We start from the raw sequence: 20,187 nt of genomic DNA, 5'->3' as shown, positions 1-20,187 counted from the left end.
GAGGGAGATAGAGAGAATCATAAACAGGCTCCACACTCAGCACGGGGCCCTGTGTTTACAGGGCTCGATCCCATGATTCTGAGATCATGACCTGAGCTGAAGTCAAGAATTGGACACTCAACTAACTGTGCCACCCAGGCACCCCTAAATACTGATGTTTTAAAATAAAACAGTTCTATCAGTCTTTTAAATATATCCAGTGAAATCTAAATACCATAACAAGTTAATATCCACCATTCATCTTTTTATAATGTACATGACAAAGTTCTTTTTAAAAAATGTTTTTATTTTGGGGCACCTGGGTGGCTCAGTTGGTTGAGCGTCTGACTTCAGCTCAGGTCATGATCTCGCAGTTTGTGAGTTCGAGCCCCACGTCGGGCTCTGTCCTGACTGCTCAGAGCCTGGAGCCTGCTTCAGATTCTGTATCTCCCAGTCTCTCTCTGTGCCCCTCCCCCACTCGTGCTCTGTCTCTCTGTCTCTCAAGAACAAATAAACATTAAAATATATATATATATATATATATATTTTAAAAAGTTTTTATTTTAATTCCAGTTAGTTAACATACAGTGTTATATTAGTTTCTTTTTTGTTGTTGTTATATTAGTTTCAAGTGTACAATATAGTGATAGTGATTCATCATTTCCATACAGTAACTGGTGCTCATCATGACAAGTGCACTCCTTAATCCCCATCAACGATTTGACCCATCCCCCCATTTCTCTCCCCTCTGGTAACCATCATTTTGTTCTTTATAGTCAAGAGTCTGTTGATCTCTCTTTCTTTTTTCTCTTTGCTCATTTGTTTCTTAAATTCCATATATCAGTGAAATCACACGGTATTTGTCTTTCCCTGACTTAGTTCACTTATCATTATACTTTCTAGTTTTATCCATGTCATTGCAAATGGGACAAAGTGCTTTTTTTTAACAGCTGGAAATTTTATATCATTCTTTTTTTTCTCTGAATTTTTCCTTCCACTTCCTCCACATAATTATAGTCTAATATATTATTTTTATGCTTGAAAGTCTTTTATCTCTTCTTTATAGTTACATTTTCCTCAACAAAAGTGTCTACATATTGAATTTTTAAAACTCTTCAGTGACTGTAAAGTGTTAAGATCTTTCTTTTAGGGTGAATTACTAGCAGGACATGGTTGATCAAAAGAACATGTATGTCATGGATTTTGAACAATTAGTACTTATAAAGTTTTACTGAATATGCATTATTCAGTGACACCTATGTAGTTGTTTGCATTGTTTTTAAATTAGTTCATGTTTTGTGGATGACTTACTGCTAGAATAAGATAGGGTCTTGCAGAGGTGAATCATAGTTCAGTGTTAGTTCTATTCCTATTTCCCATTTCTATAGATGTAAGCCCTGAGACCCCTTGTTAACATAAATAGAAGAATTTAAAACAATCAAACTCATTTTTAAACTTCTTTCAAAATTATATGCCAAAAATTATATTGTGATCTATCAAAGAGTCTTAATGACATGTCACCCAGCAACTCATTTACTTTAAACTCCTTTTGTTTAAAGTAAAAAGTTGGAAACCACCTGACTTGCAGAATGATTTGTTGCCTGGTATTTAGAGCTATTCACTTTTTTATTTTCTAGCTTTTCTAGAACGTATCAAATGACTAATAATTATAACTGTTACTTTTTCACTTTTTTGCTTCTAAGTAGTTTGTTTAGTCCAGTATATCTAAGAAAAATTGGGAAAATGAAAACAGTATTAACTTTAGTACACTTTAGCTATGACAGTATTTACTAATAAAATATATTTTACCTTATCATATTCTTTAAACATTTTCTTTTTTTTTATGTTTATTTGTGGAAGAGAGAGAGTGCATGAGCAGGGGAGGGGCAGAAAGAGAGGGAGAGAGAGAGACTCCAAGCAGTTTCTGAGCCGTCAGCATGGAGCCCGACAAGGGGCTTAATCCCATGACCGTGAGATCATGACCCGAGTCTAAATCACGAGTTGGATGCTTAACTAACAACTGAGCCACCCAGACGCCTCATCTTTAAACATACTTTCATTGAATTCTTGGAGCTGTAGATCTAGTTCATTGTATTCATGTTCTGCTGCGTAACAAATTATTACAAGCTTCGTGGCTTAATACAACACAAATTTATTGTCTCAGTTTCCGTAGGTCAAAAGTCTAGGCACAGCTCTTACCTGGGTTTTCTGCTTAGGGTCTCAGTCAAGGTTTTGGCTGGGCATGCAGTCTCATCTGAAGCTTGGTAATCCTCTTCCAAGCTCATGTAGTTATTGGCAGAATTCATTTCCTTGCAGCTACATGTCTGAGGCCCTCAGCTCCTGGAGGCTGCTGCCATTCCTTGCCACACAACCCTCCCTATAACATGTCAGTTTGTTTCTTTAAGGCCAACAGGAATGTATCTGGTGCTGTTTCTTATCTCATACACTAGACCTTCTTTTAAAGGACTCACCTGGGGCGCCTGGGTGGCTCAGTCGGTTAAGCGTCCGACTTCAGCTCAGGTCACCATCTCACGGTCCGTGAGTTCGAGCCCTGCGTCGGGCTCTGGGCTGATGGCTCAGAGCCTGGAGCCTGCTTCCAAGTCTGTGTCTCCCTCTCTCTCTGCCCCTCCACCGTTCATGCTCTGTCTCTCTCTGTCTCAAAAATAAATAAACGTTAAAAAAATTAAAAAAATAAATAAATAAAGGACTCACCTGATTTAGTGATAATCTTTTGATTAACTCAAAGTCAACTGATTAGGGATCATAGTCACTTTTGCCTTATATGGTAACTTGATCTTAGTGATATCCTCATCACATTCACAGGTCCTGCCCACACTCAAGAGGAGTACACAGAGCATGTATATCATGGGGTGGGAATCCTAGAGGCCACCTTAGAATTCTGAGTACCACGCTCATTTGTTTAATGCAAAATATCCACCACATAACCAAATTGCCAAGGTTAGTTTTAATTGTCAAGCCAACCAGCCTCATCATATTTATCTTCTTTGAGACAAAGTCTGACTTAATTTTTCAGTTCAAATGAATGCGTTCAAATGAATGTGTTAATACATGTCACATGCCAGCCATCTCACTTCTGAATTCTAATTGTAAGATAGGAAAGTAGATAAAGTGTGAAAACTTGCTTTGAATTTTTTTCTCCTGAACGAGATAAGGTAATACTGCCTTTTAATATTTCTTAAAGATGCTTTCTTTTCTTTGTTTTCAAGAGTTTTTCTCCTTAGGCTGTGTTTTTTGATAGTAGGCTAGCAAATGGAAGAAGCAAGGTACTTTTTAAATTATTTATTTATTTTTGAGAGATAGAGAGAGAGAAAGAGAGAGAGAGAGAGAGAGAGAAGGAGAGAATGAGCGGGGGAGGGGCAGAAAGAGAGGGAGACACAGAATCCAAAGCAGGCTGCAGGCTCCAAGCTGTCAGCACAGAGCCTGATGCAGGGCTCAAACTCACAAGCCGCGAGATCATGACCTGAACCAAAGCCAGACGCTTAACTGACTGAGCCACCCAGGCATCCCAAGAAGCAGGGTACTTTAATGAAAAGTATTTGTAATTGTCTCTTTGTTTAGTGTCCTAGAATTTAGTTATTAGTTTTTTATTGCACCCCAGGGCAACACACCATAGTGACATTCAGAGTAAGTTAGAGATCTGCCTCTTCAGCAAAGTGGGAGGGCAGCTGAGAAGAGGTGGGAAAGGAGAGCCTGTTTACTCTTTGAGTGCAGGTACCTTGTCAGGCAGATCTTCTTTAAGAAAGAGTACATACTAAAAGTTTTGGTAGTATGCTGAAGGAAGTGGGTATTTGGCACTAGGAGTAAATATCCTTTGAATAAAAGCATATTGAGAATAGTGACCTTTTCCTAGTTCACAGGGGGAAAAAAGCCAATATTAATTTTTTTCAATTTTATTTTTCTCTCCTAAGTTTTTCTTAAGCCTATGGTGTGTCTGCTACAGTTTACTTGCTAGTGAGTAGTGAAAGATAGTAACACAAATGAACAAGAGATACAGAGATTTTGCAGGAAAAAGTTTGGCACTTTTTGTTTTTTCTTACAAACATGTGCCTATAGTTTTCAGTTTTGTAGTCATTTTTACTAATATTACGCCTACTCTCTATGATGAAATATAAGTGACTTAATATTTCATATTCTGCTAAGAGCAGTGTAACTTCCAAATGCTTTGTCCCTGAAACATCGCGGAACCATTGATCTAGCCTGCACTTTCTTGGCTTTATAGGCTAATGGCCTGCCTGTATGGGAATGTACTTAATATTCACATGACAGATCATATGCCATTGCATTCCATTTAAGGAAAATTTTAATGACAAAATGTTAGCTTCCACCAATAGTTTTCTCTACATGTTTTGATTATTTTATGGTAAGCCCTCACATAATATTAAGCTGAATAGAATAAGATTCTTGTCCTGTACTTATCTCCATTTTAAAAAAAACTTACATTGAAAACCCCTCAAGATTTCAGCTCAAGTCGTGATCCAGGGTCATGGGATCAAACCTCGTGTCGGGCTCTGTGCTGAGTGTGGAGCCTGTCTGAGATTCTCTCTCTCTATCTCCCTCTCCCCTGCTCATGGGTGCCACATGCTCCCTCTCTCTCTTGCTCTCTCTCTCTCTCTCTCTCTCTCTCAAAGAAAAAAAAAAAAGAAAAGAAAACCCTTCAAGAAAGCACCTAAGAGCACTGAATCTGAGAAGTGAATATTGATAGTGAGAGCGGAGGAACATAGATTGGAAATCTCATTTGTAATGTTATATGCGATAATTGAGTCTCCAGTGCATATCCAGTGAAATAAAAACTAATTTTATGGAGTTCTCAATTTTCGCCAGTGCCAGATGGCCAGATTTCAGTGAGGCTAAGAAATCTCTTTGCTACAGTGAATTTATTTATTTAACAGGTATATACTGAGTGCTTTCCTTAGGCAAAGCGTGGCACTAGATTACCTGTATATTAGAAATAAAAGGGTGGGGAAATAAGAGGAAACCAAAAACATAAGAAATGGTTCTGACCTGGGGCGCCTGGGTGGCGCAGTCGGTTAAGCGTCCGACTTCAGCCAGGTCACGATCTCGCGGTCCGTGAGTTCGAGCCCCGCGTCAGGCTCTGGGCTGATGGCTCGGAGCCTGGAGCCTGTTTCCGATTCTGTGTCTCCCTCTCTCTCTGCCCCTCCCCCGTTCATGCTCTGTCTCTCTCTGTCCCAAAAATAAATAAAAAACGTTGAAAAAAAAAATTTTTTAAAAAAGAAATGGTTCTGACCTTAAAGATTTGATAGTGTACAGCTGCAGTTTCAATTCTTCATTATATACCCTAGTTAAAGAAAATGCTACCTTAAAATATTATATTTTTATTTTCTAAAACTATTGGGAGTATAATTGACATATAATAAACTGCATATATTTAAAGTGTGCAGTTTGATAAGTTTTTGTGTATGTATATATCAGTGAAGCCATCACAAAAAATATTGAATATATCCTCAGCCCCATAATTTCCTCTTGACTCTCATTAATTCTCCCTCCCAACCCTCCCCATTTCTTGTACCCAAGCAGTTACTGTTCTGCTTTCCATCACTATAGATTGCATTTTCTAGAGTTTTATAGTAATGGAATCATACAATATATACTCTTTTTGTCTGGCTTCTTTTACTCAGAATAATTGTCTTGAGATTCATCCATTTTGCTTCATATATTAATAGTTCATTCCTTTTTTATTGCTCAGTGGCATTCCATTGTGTGTATACCACTGTTTATCTTGTTACCTATATGTGTACATTTGGTTTTCCAGTCTTGGCTATTACAAATAAAACTGCTATGAATATTTGTGTACAAGTCTTTATATGAACATATATTTCCTTTTTTCTTGAGTAATTACCAAAGGGTGGCTGGATCAGACAGTAGACATATGTTTAACTTTTTAAGTAACTATCAAACTTTTCCATTCAAACTCTTACAGTTTTACATTCCCACCAGCAAAGTATGAGAGTTCCAGTTCCTCCTGCCAATATTTGGTGTTTAATTTTAGCCACTGTAATAGGTCTGTCTTGGTATCTCCTTGTGGTTTTTATTTGTATTTCCCTAGTGATTAATGATGTTGAACATCTTTCATGTTATTTGCCATCCATTGTTTTCTTTGGTGAAGTGTTTGATCAAATCTTTTGCCCATTTTGCCCATTTGTTTGCTTTTTATTGCATTTTGAGAGTTCTATATATGTCTGATACAAATCCTGTATCAGATATATGCTCTACAGAGATTTTCTTCCAGTCTGTAACTTGTCTTTTCATTTTCTTAATATTATCTTTTGAAGAGCAAAAGTTTTAAATTATTATGAAGTCCAGTTTACCCATTTGCTTTTTTAGGGACGATGCCTCTGGTGTCATATTTATGAAAACTTTAGTTAACTGAGAGTTATAAAAATTTTCTACTTTTTCTCCTAGAAGTTTTATAGTTCTAGGTTTTCTATTTAGATCTACGATCTATTTGAGTTAATTTTTACATATGAGATAGTTTTGTATGTTACTTTTTTTTCCATATGGATATCTGTTGTTCTGCTATCATTTATTGAAATAAATGTTTAAAATGTACAGTTTGATAAGTTTTGTCCTTTCCTTTATGCCTGTATTAAAAATCACTCATCACTCAGCACCTGGCTGGCTAGGTCAGTAGAGTATGTGACTCTTAATCTCAGGGTTGTGAATTTGAGCCCCATATTGGATATAGAGATTACTTAAAAATAAGATCTTTTAAAAAAAATTAATTCATCTGTATATTTATGGCTTTCTTTCTGGATTCTTTATTCTGTTCCATTGACCTTTTTGCCTGTCTTTACAACAATACTACACTGTTTTGATTGTTACAACTTTATAAAAATTCTTGAAATGAGGTAATTTTAGCCCTCCAACTTTGTTCTCTTTCAGAGTTGTTTTGGTTATTCTTGGGCCTTTGTAGTTCCATAAGAATTTTATTTTTTTTATTTTTTTATTTTTTTTAACATTTATTTATTTTTGAGACAGGGAGAGACAGAGCATGAACAGGGGAGGGTCAGAGAGAGGGAGACACAGAATCTGAAACAGGCTCCAGGCTCTGAGCAGTCAGCACAGAGCCCGACGCGGGGCTCGAACTCACGGACCGCAAGATCATGACCTGAGCCGAAGTCGGACGCTTAACCAACTGAGCCACCCAGGCGCCCCTCCATACGAATTTTAAAATCAGGGTATCAATTACTATGCAAAAACCTAGAATTTTTATTGGGATTGTGTTGAATTGATAGATCATTTGAGAAGAATTGACATCTTAATGATATTGAGTCTTCCAGCTGATAAAGTTTATCTTTTCATTTACATAGGTCTTTTAAAATTTCTGTCAGCAATATTTTATAGTCTTTTGCGTATATTTTTATTTTTTTTTAATTTTTTTTTTCTTAATGTTTTTATTTATTTTTGAGACAGAGAGAGACAGAGCATGAGCAGGGAAGGGGCAGGAAGAGAGGGAGACACAGAATCGGAAGCAGGCTCCAGGCTCTGAGCCATCAGCACAGAGCTCGACATGGGGCTCAAACTCACAGACTGTGAGATCATGACCTGAGCCGAAGTCGGACGCTCAACCGACTGAGCCACCCAGGCGCCCCTTGTGTATATTTTTAGAATGAAATTCGCTTTTCCTTTTTAAATTGAATTTTTTTTAATGTTTATTTTTGAGAGAGAGAGAGACAGAGCGTGAGCAGGGGAGGGGCAGAGAGAGAGGGAGACACAGAATCGGAAGTAGGCTCCAGGCTCTGAGCTGTCAGCAAAGAGCGGTCGCAGGGCTTGAACCCACGAACTGCGAGATCACGACCTGAGCCGAAGTCGGATGCTTAACCAACTGAACCACCCAGGTGCCACTAAATTGAATTTTAACTCTTTTATAACAACAACAAAAACTTCCAGTATTCTTTTTTATGTTTATTTACTTTGAGAGAGAGAGAGAGAAAGAGCACATGAGCAAGTGGGGGAGGGGCAGAGAGTGATGGAGAGACACAGAATCCCAACAGGCTTCAGGCTCTGAGCTATCAGCATAGAGCCCCATGCAGAGCTGGAACTCACAAAACATGAGATCATGACCTGAGCCAAAGTCAGATGCTTAACTGACTGAGCCACCCAGGTGCCCCTTAAACTTCCAGTATTCTTAATATTGATGTTTGAGATATTTGCATCCTTGCAAAAGTCTTGGCAATGGAGTGAAGAATTTGGCATCAATAAATGTCATACTGTGTGGCCAAAGGGATTTATTTCTACATTGTACAAAAACTCAAATGTTAATTGATTAAATAAATGCACTAGCCAGAGTTTTTTATTTGATTGTGAATATGCAGAACTGAAAGATACAAATTAGGAAATGACATTTCTGAAGTTTGTATAGTGTTTATCTCAGTAGGAAAAAATTTAAAGTTTGGTGTTTTTGTGCATGAATCTATATATAGAATCATGACTATTCTTTTTACAGTGTATGTATAGGGAAATACTTTCTGGCAATTTGAAAAAATGGTGTAACTAAAATGCAGGTCTGACTTGTTGATCTACTGTTAAGGACTGAAAATTATTTTAATTGCTCTTTTTCTGACTAGTCTTTCAGGAAAATATGATAGGTGAGTTTGTTCTGATGTGGTAATTTTATTTTTACTGTCTCTTACGGTGCTGACATAGTAAACACTGTGGAAGTGCAAAGTAGGGTTATCTTTTATTGTCATTTTGATGTCCTATTTGTATTTATGTGTGGGATTTTATCATATATTTTTATGACTTTTCGTATTTGCACTTACTTTAAGAAGTTTGGCATAAGAAATTTTGATGCTAAATGTTAAAATTGCTTTGCAGGTTATTTACCAAAATCATAATCACAGGAAAAAAAATCTATCCCAGTTGGACATTATTTTAATTCTCATGCACACTTTTACTGAGTAGGGCACTTGGCTTTTATGGAAGGATGTTATAAGAAACAGTCTTATGAATGCCATTGCTAAACTTCCAGTGTAAATTCTTATTTTTTTTTAATGTTTATGCATTTATTTTGAGAGAGAGAGAGAGAGGGAGAGAATGGGCATAGGGGAGGGGCAGAGAGGGAGGGAGAGAATGCCAAGCAGGCTCTGTCAGCTCAGAGCCTGACACAGGGCTGGAACTCATGAATCATGAGATCATGACCTGAGCCAAAATCAAGAGTCAGATGCTTAACCAACTGAGCCACCCAGGCACCCCAATCCTTATTTTTTATTAAAAAAGGAAAATTTTAATTCTATTGATCTAATAGAAACACATGGTAAGATATAATTAAGTTTCTTCTTGTTATGTTAAAGAAGTGCATGATGTAAGAGAAAATATTTCCCTGAAATCTATTTTGAATTTATAAAAATATTATAAAGCCTGTCATTTTGGATGTGGTCCTGTATAAATATCTAACTGCCTTACTTTAAACTCTTCTTATCCAAAGTTCTTGAAAAAGTAGTATTTATCATTTCTAGTTTTATGTATCCTTCTTTTTTCCTACTTCCCCAGTTCAGATTATATTTCTTTATAAGTTAGTTTATATTTTATCAAAATTATTCCTGCAAAGAAAAAGATAACTAACTTACAAGAAAAATAACTTGTAAGAAAAATAGCAGTATCTCTTCTCCATTCACAAAATTTTCTGCTTTCCAGAGATAATTACTTTTAACTTTTCAAAGTGATTTGTTTCAGTATTCTGTATCTCTCAGGAAAAAAATTACTGTTTCTTGATTTTTCTGTTTTGGCCATTATCTGTTAACTTCCTACCATGGAAGATAAAGATTTAATATTCTTTAATACACATATACGTCTCCCTCCTTCCCCCATACACATCTACCTTACCATACATAACATATTTCCTGTTTCACCCCACACCATGGTTATATCTTAGTTTTGTTTGGATCAGTATTTACAGTTTACATAATTATGACTGTAAATGTTGTTTATAGTTAAACTGCTTTTCCTTTTCTACCTAACCTTTTACTGGAGTTAATAATTGTCTTGTTTTCATATTTGCGTAGTTGTCTATGTACTTTCTAATTCAAGATTAAAGTCTCTACCAGTTGTCTAAATAGCCTCTTAAGAGTTTTAGATCCATCAGATACCCTTATCAATTTCATCTTTTTTAAAAAGTTTTTATTTATTTTAGTAATCTCTACACCCACCATGGGGTTTGAACTTACAACCCTGAGATCAAGAGTCACATGTTCTTCGACTGAGTCAGCCAGGTGCTCCTTGATTTCATCTTCTTGAGATAGTTTCTCCCAGAGTATTCTGATCTGCAGTCTGGACTGGTGACCTTATGCCTGTTGTACAACTCTCACATTTTTCCTTCACTTCATGCTGGTTACTCCTTTGGCCTTTGTTCTGTATTAGTTCCTTCATTTCCTGTATGCCATTTTTTCTCTTCCTTGACTCATACTCTTGTTTTACTGTTACAAACTATAAAAGCTTAATGAGAAGGTGTGCATGGGAGACAGAATTTTTGACCTTGTTATGCTTAAGCATGTCTTCATTTTACTATGACATTTGATTGATAGTTTATTAGGATATTATTCTAGGATGAAAATTATTGCCTTCTAGCTTCTACTATTACAGTTGAAGTCTGGAACTAGTCTAATACCTACTTTGTATAGGACCTGCTTCTTTCCTTCACCCTCAGCTTGTAGGATATTCTCTTTGTCTCCAGGGTTCTGATATTTTTTTTTTTAAATGTTTATTTATTTTTGAGAGAGAGACAGAGACAGAGCATAAGGAGGGGAGGGGCAGAGAGAGGGGGAGACACAGAATCTGAAGCAGGCTCCAGGCTCCTAGCTGTCAGCACAGAGCCTGACGCCGGGCTTCAACTCACAAACTGTGAGATTGTGACTTGAGCCTAAGTCAGATGTTTAACCAACTGAGCCACCCAGGCACCCTTGACATTTTAATTTCATTTATTAGCTCGTGACTAGGAGGGTCCTTTTGACTTACTTTTTTTGTAATTTCACCCCTTAATTTTCTGTTTGCTAGATGATTCTCCAACATTTTAAAACCTTATTTATGGTGAAGTGGTAAAACAATAAAAAATGCATAAAACATAAATATACAATTTAAGGAACACTTATTTAGCACTTTTCTCAATAGAACTCTCCAGAAGGTAACCACTTTTATGGTAATCACTGCCCTTTTCTTTTATATTTTTACCTTTTAAACGTGTCCCTAAACATTATAGTTTAATTTTGTCTGATCTTGAGGTGGAATTCCATGGTATATATTCTCCTTATCTGGCTTCTTTCTGCCAACATTATTTTGAAGACATATCCATAGCTGTAGTTACTCATGTTTCCTCCTATATTCAATTGTATGACTATGCTATAATTTATTCCACTTTAGATAGATATTTGAGTTTCTTTTTTTTTTTAATTTTTTTTTTTAATGTTTAGTTTTGAGACCGAGAGAGACAGAGCATGAGCAGGGAAGGGGCAGAGAGAGGGAGACACAGAATGAGAAGCAGGCTCCAAGCTCTGAGCTGTTAGCACAGAGCCCGACGTAGGGCTCGAACTCGCGAATCCTGAGATCATGACCTGAGCCCAAGTCGGAGGCTTAACCGACTGAGCCACCCAGGCACCCCTAGATATTTGAGTTTCTAGTTTGGTGGTATCACTAGTAATGCTGCTTATGAGCCTTCTTGTACATGTCTTCTAGTAAACCCATGTGCTAATTTCTCTAGAACAGTGCTGTCCAATAGAAATATAATGTAAACAACATATGTAATTTTCAATTTTCTCATAGTTGTATTAAAAAAGTAAGAAGAAACAGATGAAATTGATTTTAATAATATATTTTATTTAACCCAATAAATCTAATCATTTTAGCATATAAACAGTAAAAACATTGAGATATTCGACTTTCTTTTTTTATACTATATCTTTGATATCTGGCATATATTCTATACTTAAAGCCCATTTCAATTCAATGGAGCTACATTTTAGGTACTCAGTAGCCACAGGTGCCTAGTGTCTGCTATGTTGGTCTACATAGCTTTAAACATAAGGTATGCACATCCTTTTAAACATTTTATTTATTTATTTATCTACATATATAAGATTTTATTTTTAAGTAAATTCTACACCAAATGCCGGACTCAAACTCATGACCCCAAGATCAAGAGTCATATGCTGTACTGAATGAGCCAACCAGGTGTCCTTAATTTTTTATTTTTTTAATTGAGTATAATTGATGTACAGTATTAGTTTCAGGTATATATACTTTACGAAATGATCACCACAATAAGTCTAGTTACCATCTGTTAATATACACAGTTTTTACAGTATTATTGACTACGGGGTATTGCATATTTTGCACTTTTGTAGATAATGGCTAAGTTTTCATAAGTGATTGAACCAAAAAAAAAAAAATGATTGAGGCATTTTGCACTCCATTTGCAGTGTCTGAAGTTCGCATTGTTTTTTTTTTCCCATTGTTCTACATGATTACTGGTATTCTCAGACATTTTAGTTTTGCAGTTTGATGTGAGTGGGTAATAGTTTTCATTGTGGTTTAATTTGCATTTCTCTGATTACTAAAGAGCCAAAGCTCTTACTGGTCATTTGAATTTCTTCTATTATGAAGTGCTGATTTTTTTTGCCTGTTTTTTCTATTTTTTTTTTTTTTGTAAGTAGACTCCATGCCTAACATGGGGTTTGAACCATGACCCTGGGGTCAGGAGTCATATGCTCTACTAACAGACAGCCAGGCACTCCTGTACTGGAATTTTTATACTTTTTTCTTACTGAATTTCTTTTTTTCTTTTTTTTAAGTTTATTTATTTATTTTGAGAGAGACAGAGACAGCGTGAGCAGGGGAGGGGTAAAGAGAGAGGGTGAGAGAGAGAGAATCCCAAGCAGGCTCCCTGCTTTCAGCACAGAGCCCTACTTGGGGCTCAAACTCCCAAAACCCTGAGATCATGACCTGAGCCAAAACCGAGAGTCGGATGCTTACCCAGCTAAGCCATCCAGGTGCCCGTCTACTGAATTTCTAGGAGTTATTTATGTGTTCTGGATATGAGCCCTTTTATTTTATGTGTTACATTATTCTTCTCCAGTGCTAACTTTGATGAATGTTAAGTTTTAAATTTTAATATAGTTATGTTTATGAATCCTTTCCTTTATGGATAGTAATTTTTGTGAAATCCTTTCCTATCCTGAGGTCATGAAGATAATATCTTGTTTTATATTATCAGAAGTTTATTAGGTTTTTATGTGTAATCTAAAAAAATCCAACTAGAATTGTTTTTTGTGTAAAGTGTGAACTGGAGTTAAGTTTCGTTCTTCTCCATATAGGTATCTAGTTGTTTACTATTTCTGGGCTTCCTCACCTTCCCATGACCCCATCCTCATACTCTGTAGAACTACCTTTGTTGTAAATCAAGGGTCCATATATATATGTGGACTTGCTTCTGTATTCTGTTCCATTCATTTGTTTGTTTGTCATTATAACAGTATCACATTCTTACTGTAGCTTTGTAATAAATCCCAATAATGATTAGAGCAAGTACTTACACTTCTTTGATTAAGTGGCTGGTTTTCTTAGCCTTTTGCATTTCATATAAGTTTTGAAATTATGTTGTCAGTTTCAGCAAACAACCTTTTCGGTTTTGACTATGATTTTATCTCCATAAAATCACTTTGAGAATTGATACATTTACAATATTAAGTCTGATAATTCACGAACATGATTTTACATTTCATGTATTTGGATCTTTAATTCCTCTCAGAGTCTATAGTTTTTTCCTTAGGGATCCTGTACTTCTTTTGTTAAGATATTTTCCAAGGTACATGATACATATTTTTATTCATTGTAAATTATATTATTGAAAATTTTTATTTTCCAACTTTGTTGCTGCTACACAGGAATAAAATTTTATTTTTTATAAATTAAAATAATGTATTTATACAATATTTGATTTTCCTTCATGGGTGTATTAGTCTGGGGTCTCCAAAGGAACAGGAACACACACACACACACTCTCTCTCTCTCTCTCTCTCTCTCTCTCTCTCTCTCTCTCTCTCTAATAGATGTAGAGGAATCCAAGATAAGCAGTTAGTAAGCTGGAGAACCCATGAGAGTTGGCGTTATAGTTCTAGTTCAAGTTGTAGTTCATGTCCTAATTCAAAAGCAGAAGACCAAAATACTCAAAGACAAGCAGAGAGAAGGAATTTTCTTACTCACCCTTTTATTCAGGCAGGTCCACTCACATTAGGGAGGGCAGTCTGCTTTACTCAGACTTCTACCAATTCAGATGTTAATTTTACCCAGAAACCCTCATAGACACACTCAGAAGTAATGTTTAACCACATGTTTGGGCATCCTGTGGCCCAGGCTATTTGACACATAAAATTAGCTATCACAATGAGCAATCAAATCATCTGTAAATCTATTTTCCTACACTTTTATTTCTTTTTCTTGATGGTCTGCACTATCCAGGACCTCCAGTACAATGTGGAATAGAAATGATGTACCAATTGTCCCTGCCTTTTTCTTGATCTCAAACAGAAAGCTTTCAGTATTTCACCATGTTGACTATGATGTTTATTCTAGGTTTTTTTTTGTAGTTATCCGTTTACTAAATTAACTTCACTAGAGACTTTTTAAAAAATGTTTATTTATGTATTTTGAGAAAAGAACACAAGCAGGGTAGGGGCAGAGAGAGAGAGAGAGAGAGAGAGAGAGAGAGAGAAAATCCCAAGCAGGCTCCACACTATCAGTGCAGAGCCCGATGAAAGACTTGATCTATGAACTGCAAAACCATGACCTGAGCCAAAATCAAGAGCTGGACATTAAACTGACTGAGCCACCCAGGCGCCCCAATTTCACTAGAAAATTTATTATGAATGAATGTTGAGTTTTTTAGATGCTCTTTGTACATTTATTGATATTATCATATTTTCTTTTTTAATCTGTTAGGATGGTAAATTGCTTGATTTTACAACTTTAAACCAACTTTACATTGCTGGGATAAACTCATTTGGTTGGTCACGTATATTTTTTATATATATTATGGAATTTAGTTGATATTTTATTTAGGCTTTTATTTCTAGGCTTATGAGTAAACATGGCTTATAATTTTCATCTTTTTAAAATTTTTATATCAAGGTAGTCTCAAAGTAAGTTGGGAAGTCTCTTGTTCTTTTTTCTATCTTCTTCCTTAAATGTTTAATAAGTTTGTCAGTGAAGCCATCTAGGCCCATATAATGAGCTATAAAAGCAAGTCTCAACAAATTTCAAAAAATTGAACTCCTGGAAAGTATGTTTTCTGACTACAGTGTGATTATTCTAGAAATCAATAAAAAAGAGAACTTATGGCACAAAAACAGACACATAGACCAATGGAATAGAATAGAAACCCCAGAACTAGACCCACAAACGTATGGCCAACTCATCTTTGACAAAGCAGGAAAGAACATCCAATGGAAAAAAGACAGTCTCTTTAACAAATGGTGCTGGGAGAACTGGACAGCAACATGCAGAAGGTTGAAACTAGACCACTTTCTCACACCATTCACAAAAATAAACTCAAAATGGATAAAGGACCTGAATGTGAGACAGGAAACCATCAAAACCTTAGAGGAGAAAGCAGGAAAAGACCTCTCTGACCTCAGCCGTAGCAATCTCTTACTCGACACATCCCCAAAGGCAAGGGAATTAAAAGCAAAAGTGAATTACTGGGACCTTACGAAGATAAAAAGCTTCTACACTGCAAAGGAAACAACCAACAAAACTAAAAGGCAACCAACAGAATGGGAAAAGATATTTGCAAATGACATGTTGGACAAAGGGCTAGTATCCAACATCTATAAAGAGCTCACCAAACTCCACACCCGAAAAACAAATAACCCAGTGAAGAAATGGGCAGAAAACATGAATAGACACTTCTCTAAAGAAGACATCCGGATGGCCAACAGGCACATGAAAAGATGTTCAATGTCGCTCCTTATCAGGGAAATACAAATCAAAACCACACTCAGATATCACCTCACGCCAGTCAGAGTGGCCAAAATGAAGAAATCAGGAGACTATAGATGCTGGAGAGGATGTGGAGAAACGGGAACCCTCTTGCACTGTTGGTGGGAATGCAAATTGGTGCAGCCGCTCTGGAAAGCAGTGTGGAGGTTCCTCAGAAAATTAAAAATAGACCTACCCTATGACCCAGCAATAGCACTGCTAGGAATTGACCCAAGGGATACAGGAGTACTGATGCATAGGGGCACTTGTACCCCAATGTTTATAGCAGCACTCTCAACAATAGCCAAATTATGGAAAGAGCCTAAATGTCCATCAACTGATGAATGGATAAAGAAATTGTGGTTTATATACACAATGGAATACTACGTGGCAATGAGAAAGAATGAAATATGGCCTTTTGTAGCAATGTGGATGGAACTGGAGAGTGTGATGCTAAGTGAAATAAGCCATACAGAGAAAGACAGATACCATATGGTTTCACTCTTATGTGGATCCTGAGAAACTTAACAGAAACCCATGGGGGAGGGGAAGGAAAAAAAAAAAAAAGAGGTTAGAGTGGGAGAGAGCCAAAGCATAAGAGACTGTTAAAAACTGAGAACAAACTGAGGGTTGATGGGGGGTGGGAGGGAGGGGAGGGTGGGTGATGGGTATTGAGGAGGGCACCTTTTGGGATGAGCACTGGGTGTTGTATGGAAACCAATTTGACAATAAATTTCATATATTAAAAAAATAAAAAATAAAAGTTATTTGAATTAAAAAAAAGAACTTAAAAAAATACTGTAAGTTTAAAAATTAAGAAATAAACTTCTAAATTCTAAAAGTCAAAGGGGAAAACCATAATGGAAATTAGAAGCTATTTTGAACTGGATGATTAAAAATATTCCATATTAAAATCTGTGAGTTATTTTTTCAATTTTTTGTTTTTGTAAAAGTAGATCTTAGACTACTTACATTTTCTATTTTTATGTCAGTGGCATTGATATCTTCTAATATGGTATAAAAAGAGCAATACTTATTTCCCTCAACTATTCTTTTTTTTATGTTTTTTTTATTTTTCTTATTTTTGAGAGAAAGAACATGAGCAAGGGAGGTACAGAGAGGGAGACACAGAATCTAAAGCAGGCTTCAGACTCTGAGCTGTCAGCATAGAGCTCGACACGGGGCTCGAACTTACAAACCGTGAGATCATGACCTGAGCCAAAGCTGTATGCTTAATCAACTGAGCCATCCAGGCACCCCTTTCTCTCAACTGTTCTTTAAACAAATATTTACATGACGCCTACCATGTGCTAAACACCATTTTTTGCCTTATTCTTCGTATCCAGTTCTATTGGATTCTTTTTTAGGATAGTTTACTAGGTTCTAATTAAAAATTAACAACCAAAAAGGCTCACCACAGCTATATAGCAGCAATAAAGAATGTATACGGGCACACCTTCTTTTGTGCTTGGCTTTATTGGGCTTTGCAAATAGTGTATTTTTTATAAATTAAAAGTTTGTGACAACCCTGTGTGGAACCAAGTCTACTGGTGCCATTTTTCTAACAATATTTGCTTACATCATGTCTCTGTGTCACATTTTGGTAATTTTTGCAATATTTCATACTTTATTATTATGGTGATCAGTGATGATGACTTGTTGGAAGCTTAGATGATAATTAGCATTTTTTAGCAATATTTTAAAATTAAAGTATATACATTGTTCCTTACACATAGTGCTATTACACTTACTGGACTACAGTATAGTGTAAATATAACGTTCATATGCATTAGGAAACCAGAAAATTTATTTGACTTGTTTTATTGTGATACTCATTTTATTGTAGTGGTCTGGAACTGAAACCAGAATATCTTTGAGGTTTGTCTGTGCCATGCTAGAAGAAAGCTGACTAGCACCTACCTCACAGAGCAGCTCTGTAAAGTAGTCTGGTTTTTCAGAGATATCTCCATTGTTGGGATTCATGACCTAGTGTTCAAAGACTTCTAGTAGATATATTAGTTACCTTAAGGGTATGGGTATCTACTATTCCTCTGAAATTATATAGAATATTTTATCTGTATATGCTTTTTTTGGCAGTAAGGAGTAGAGAGGGGCCAGTGGCTTTCAATAGATTTTCATAGAGTATAAAAAAGCTTAAGGAACCCTACTCTATACGTTCAGAAAAGTTTATAGAGAGTAACAAATAGAGGTGAGTTTTTCTTCCCACTTTTTGTGTTTTATGTCTGTATTTGAATGACTAGTCTAGTAAAATATTAATTATAAAGAAGATTCTCTGGTGTTTGTCATTAATAATTTGGCCTGTACTTTAACTAAGAACTTTTTTTTTTAAAGGTTCAGGAGCAAGTACATCCCAATCTCTCAGCTAATGAAGAGTCTCTCTATTATATTGAAGAGCTGATTTTTCAGCTGCTTAATAAATTATGCATGGCTCAGCCAAGGACTGTTCAAGATGTGGAGGTAAAAACTATTTTGATATTTCAAAGTCACTGAACCATTGTACAAATGAATTTTTAAATCTATATCATTCTGAATTATTGTGGAAACTAAAACCATTGAAATCATGTATGATAGGTGTGTGCTAAGTTCATTTTCAACAAAGATATCAAGGCAAATCAGTGGGGAAGGAAAGTTTTTCAGCAAAAAAGAGTGCTAAAACTACTGAATAAATTTATGGGGAAAAAACCCTTGAAACCTATTTCACTTAAAAATTAATTCAAGACAGATCATAGTCTTTTTTTTGTAATTTTTTTCAATGTTTATTTATTTCTGAGAGACAGAGACAGAACATGAGTGGGGGAGGGGCAGAGAGAGAGAGGGAGACACAGAATCTGAAGCAGGCTCCAGGCCCTGAGCTGTCAGCACAGAGTCTGTGGCGGGGCTCGAACCCATGAATTGTGAGCTGAAGTCAGACACTTAACCGACTGAGCCACCCAGGCACCCCACGACAGATCATAGTGTTGAACATAAAGCTGAAACTATAAAGTTTTAGAAGAGAATGCAGGAGAATGTTTGTTTAACCTGGCGTTAAGCAATTTTTTTTTTTTTTTACAGAGGACTCAAAACACAGTTAAGTATTAAAGAATAAAATTATCGAGAAAATGAAAAAGGTGTGAGTCACAACCAGGAGAAAATGTTTGCGATATATATTCCTTACAAATGACTTGTATCTAGAAGATGTTTACTCCTACAAATCAATAATAAAAAGACCCCCTCCTTCCCCAGATGGGTAAAAGTCTTGAACAGACACTTCATAAAAAGAAGATATGCTAATGGCCAATAAGCACATGAAAAAGGTGCTCAAGCTCTTAAATCACAGGGAAATAGAAATTAAAACCACAATGAGATACCATTTCACACCTCTTTCAAGGGATAAAATTAAAGACTAATAACACCAAATGAGATGTAGCCTAACTGGAATTCTCAGCACATTGCTATAGGAATATAAAACAGTATAACCACTTAGAAAAGTTTCTTATAAAGTTTAATGTTTATTTTTTCTTACAAAGTTTCTTATAAAGTTAAATATACAGTATATCTAGCCTGTGCCCCAACAGTTTTACTCCTGAGTGTTGAATCTAGAGAAATGAAAATACATGTTCACAAAGAAACTTATACATGAATATCCAAGCAGTTTTATTCATAATAGCCAAAAATTGGAAACAACTCAAATTTCCATCACAAGAAGATGAATAAACAGATTGTGGTTGATTCATAAGATGGAATACTACTCACTAATAAAATGAAAGAATGGGCTATTGATAATGTACAATAACGTATCTATAATTCAAAGATATTATATACAACAAAAAAGCCAGGCCTCAGAGAGTACATATAGTAGGATACGTTTCTGTGAAGTTCAGAAACGCCAGAATTAATGGTGATAGAAGTCAGGATGTGCCTATGAGGGGTGGGGAGTGAGATGTTAGAATCTTTATTAGGGTGATGGTTACACAGGTGTAACCATTTTTCAAAATGTGTTGAATTGTACACTTAAGATCTGTGCATTTTACTGCATATAAATACTGCTTCAATAAAGGACTAATAAAAATCTTTTGGATATTTACTGTTTGATTAATACACAGACACACTTCTAAAAGATGTGTAAATTAGTGCTAAAATATTTGTATTGGCTCAGTTACATGGGAGTATTTTTAGATTTTTAGAAATACCTGTCAGCACAGC

At 35.9% G+C, this 20,187-nt stretch overlaps 1 protein-coding gene across 4 annotated transcripts in view; it reads left to right on the top strand.

Annotated features, from left to right (window-relative positions):
- Positions 1 to 20,187, top strand: part of SOS2 (SOS Ras/Rho guanine nucleotide exchange factor 2) — a 92,211-nt gene that overhangs the window by 7,561 nt on the left and 64,463 nt on the right. For all 4 annotated transcript variants that reach the window (XM_058738979.1, XM_058738980.1, XM_058738978.1 and 1 more), the window contains exon 2: positions 18,337 to 18,462. In XM_058738979.1, coding sequence (XP_058594962.1) covers positions 18,337 to 18,462 — 126 coding nt within the window. The remainder of the gene's footprint in view (positions 1 to 18,336; positions 18,463 to 20,187) is intronic.

The sequence above is a fragment of the Neofelis nebulosa genome, chromosome 7 (assembly GCF_028018385.1).
Source record: "Neofelis nebulosa isolate mNeoNeb1 chromosome 7, mNeoNeb1.pri, whole genome shotgun sequence".
NCBI classification, from domain to species: domain Eukaryota; kingdom Metazoa; phylum Chordata; class Mammalia; order Carnivora; family Felidae; genus Neofelis; species Neofelis nebulosa.
This window is presented reverse-complemented; position numbering and strand designations above follow the sequence as displayed.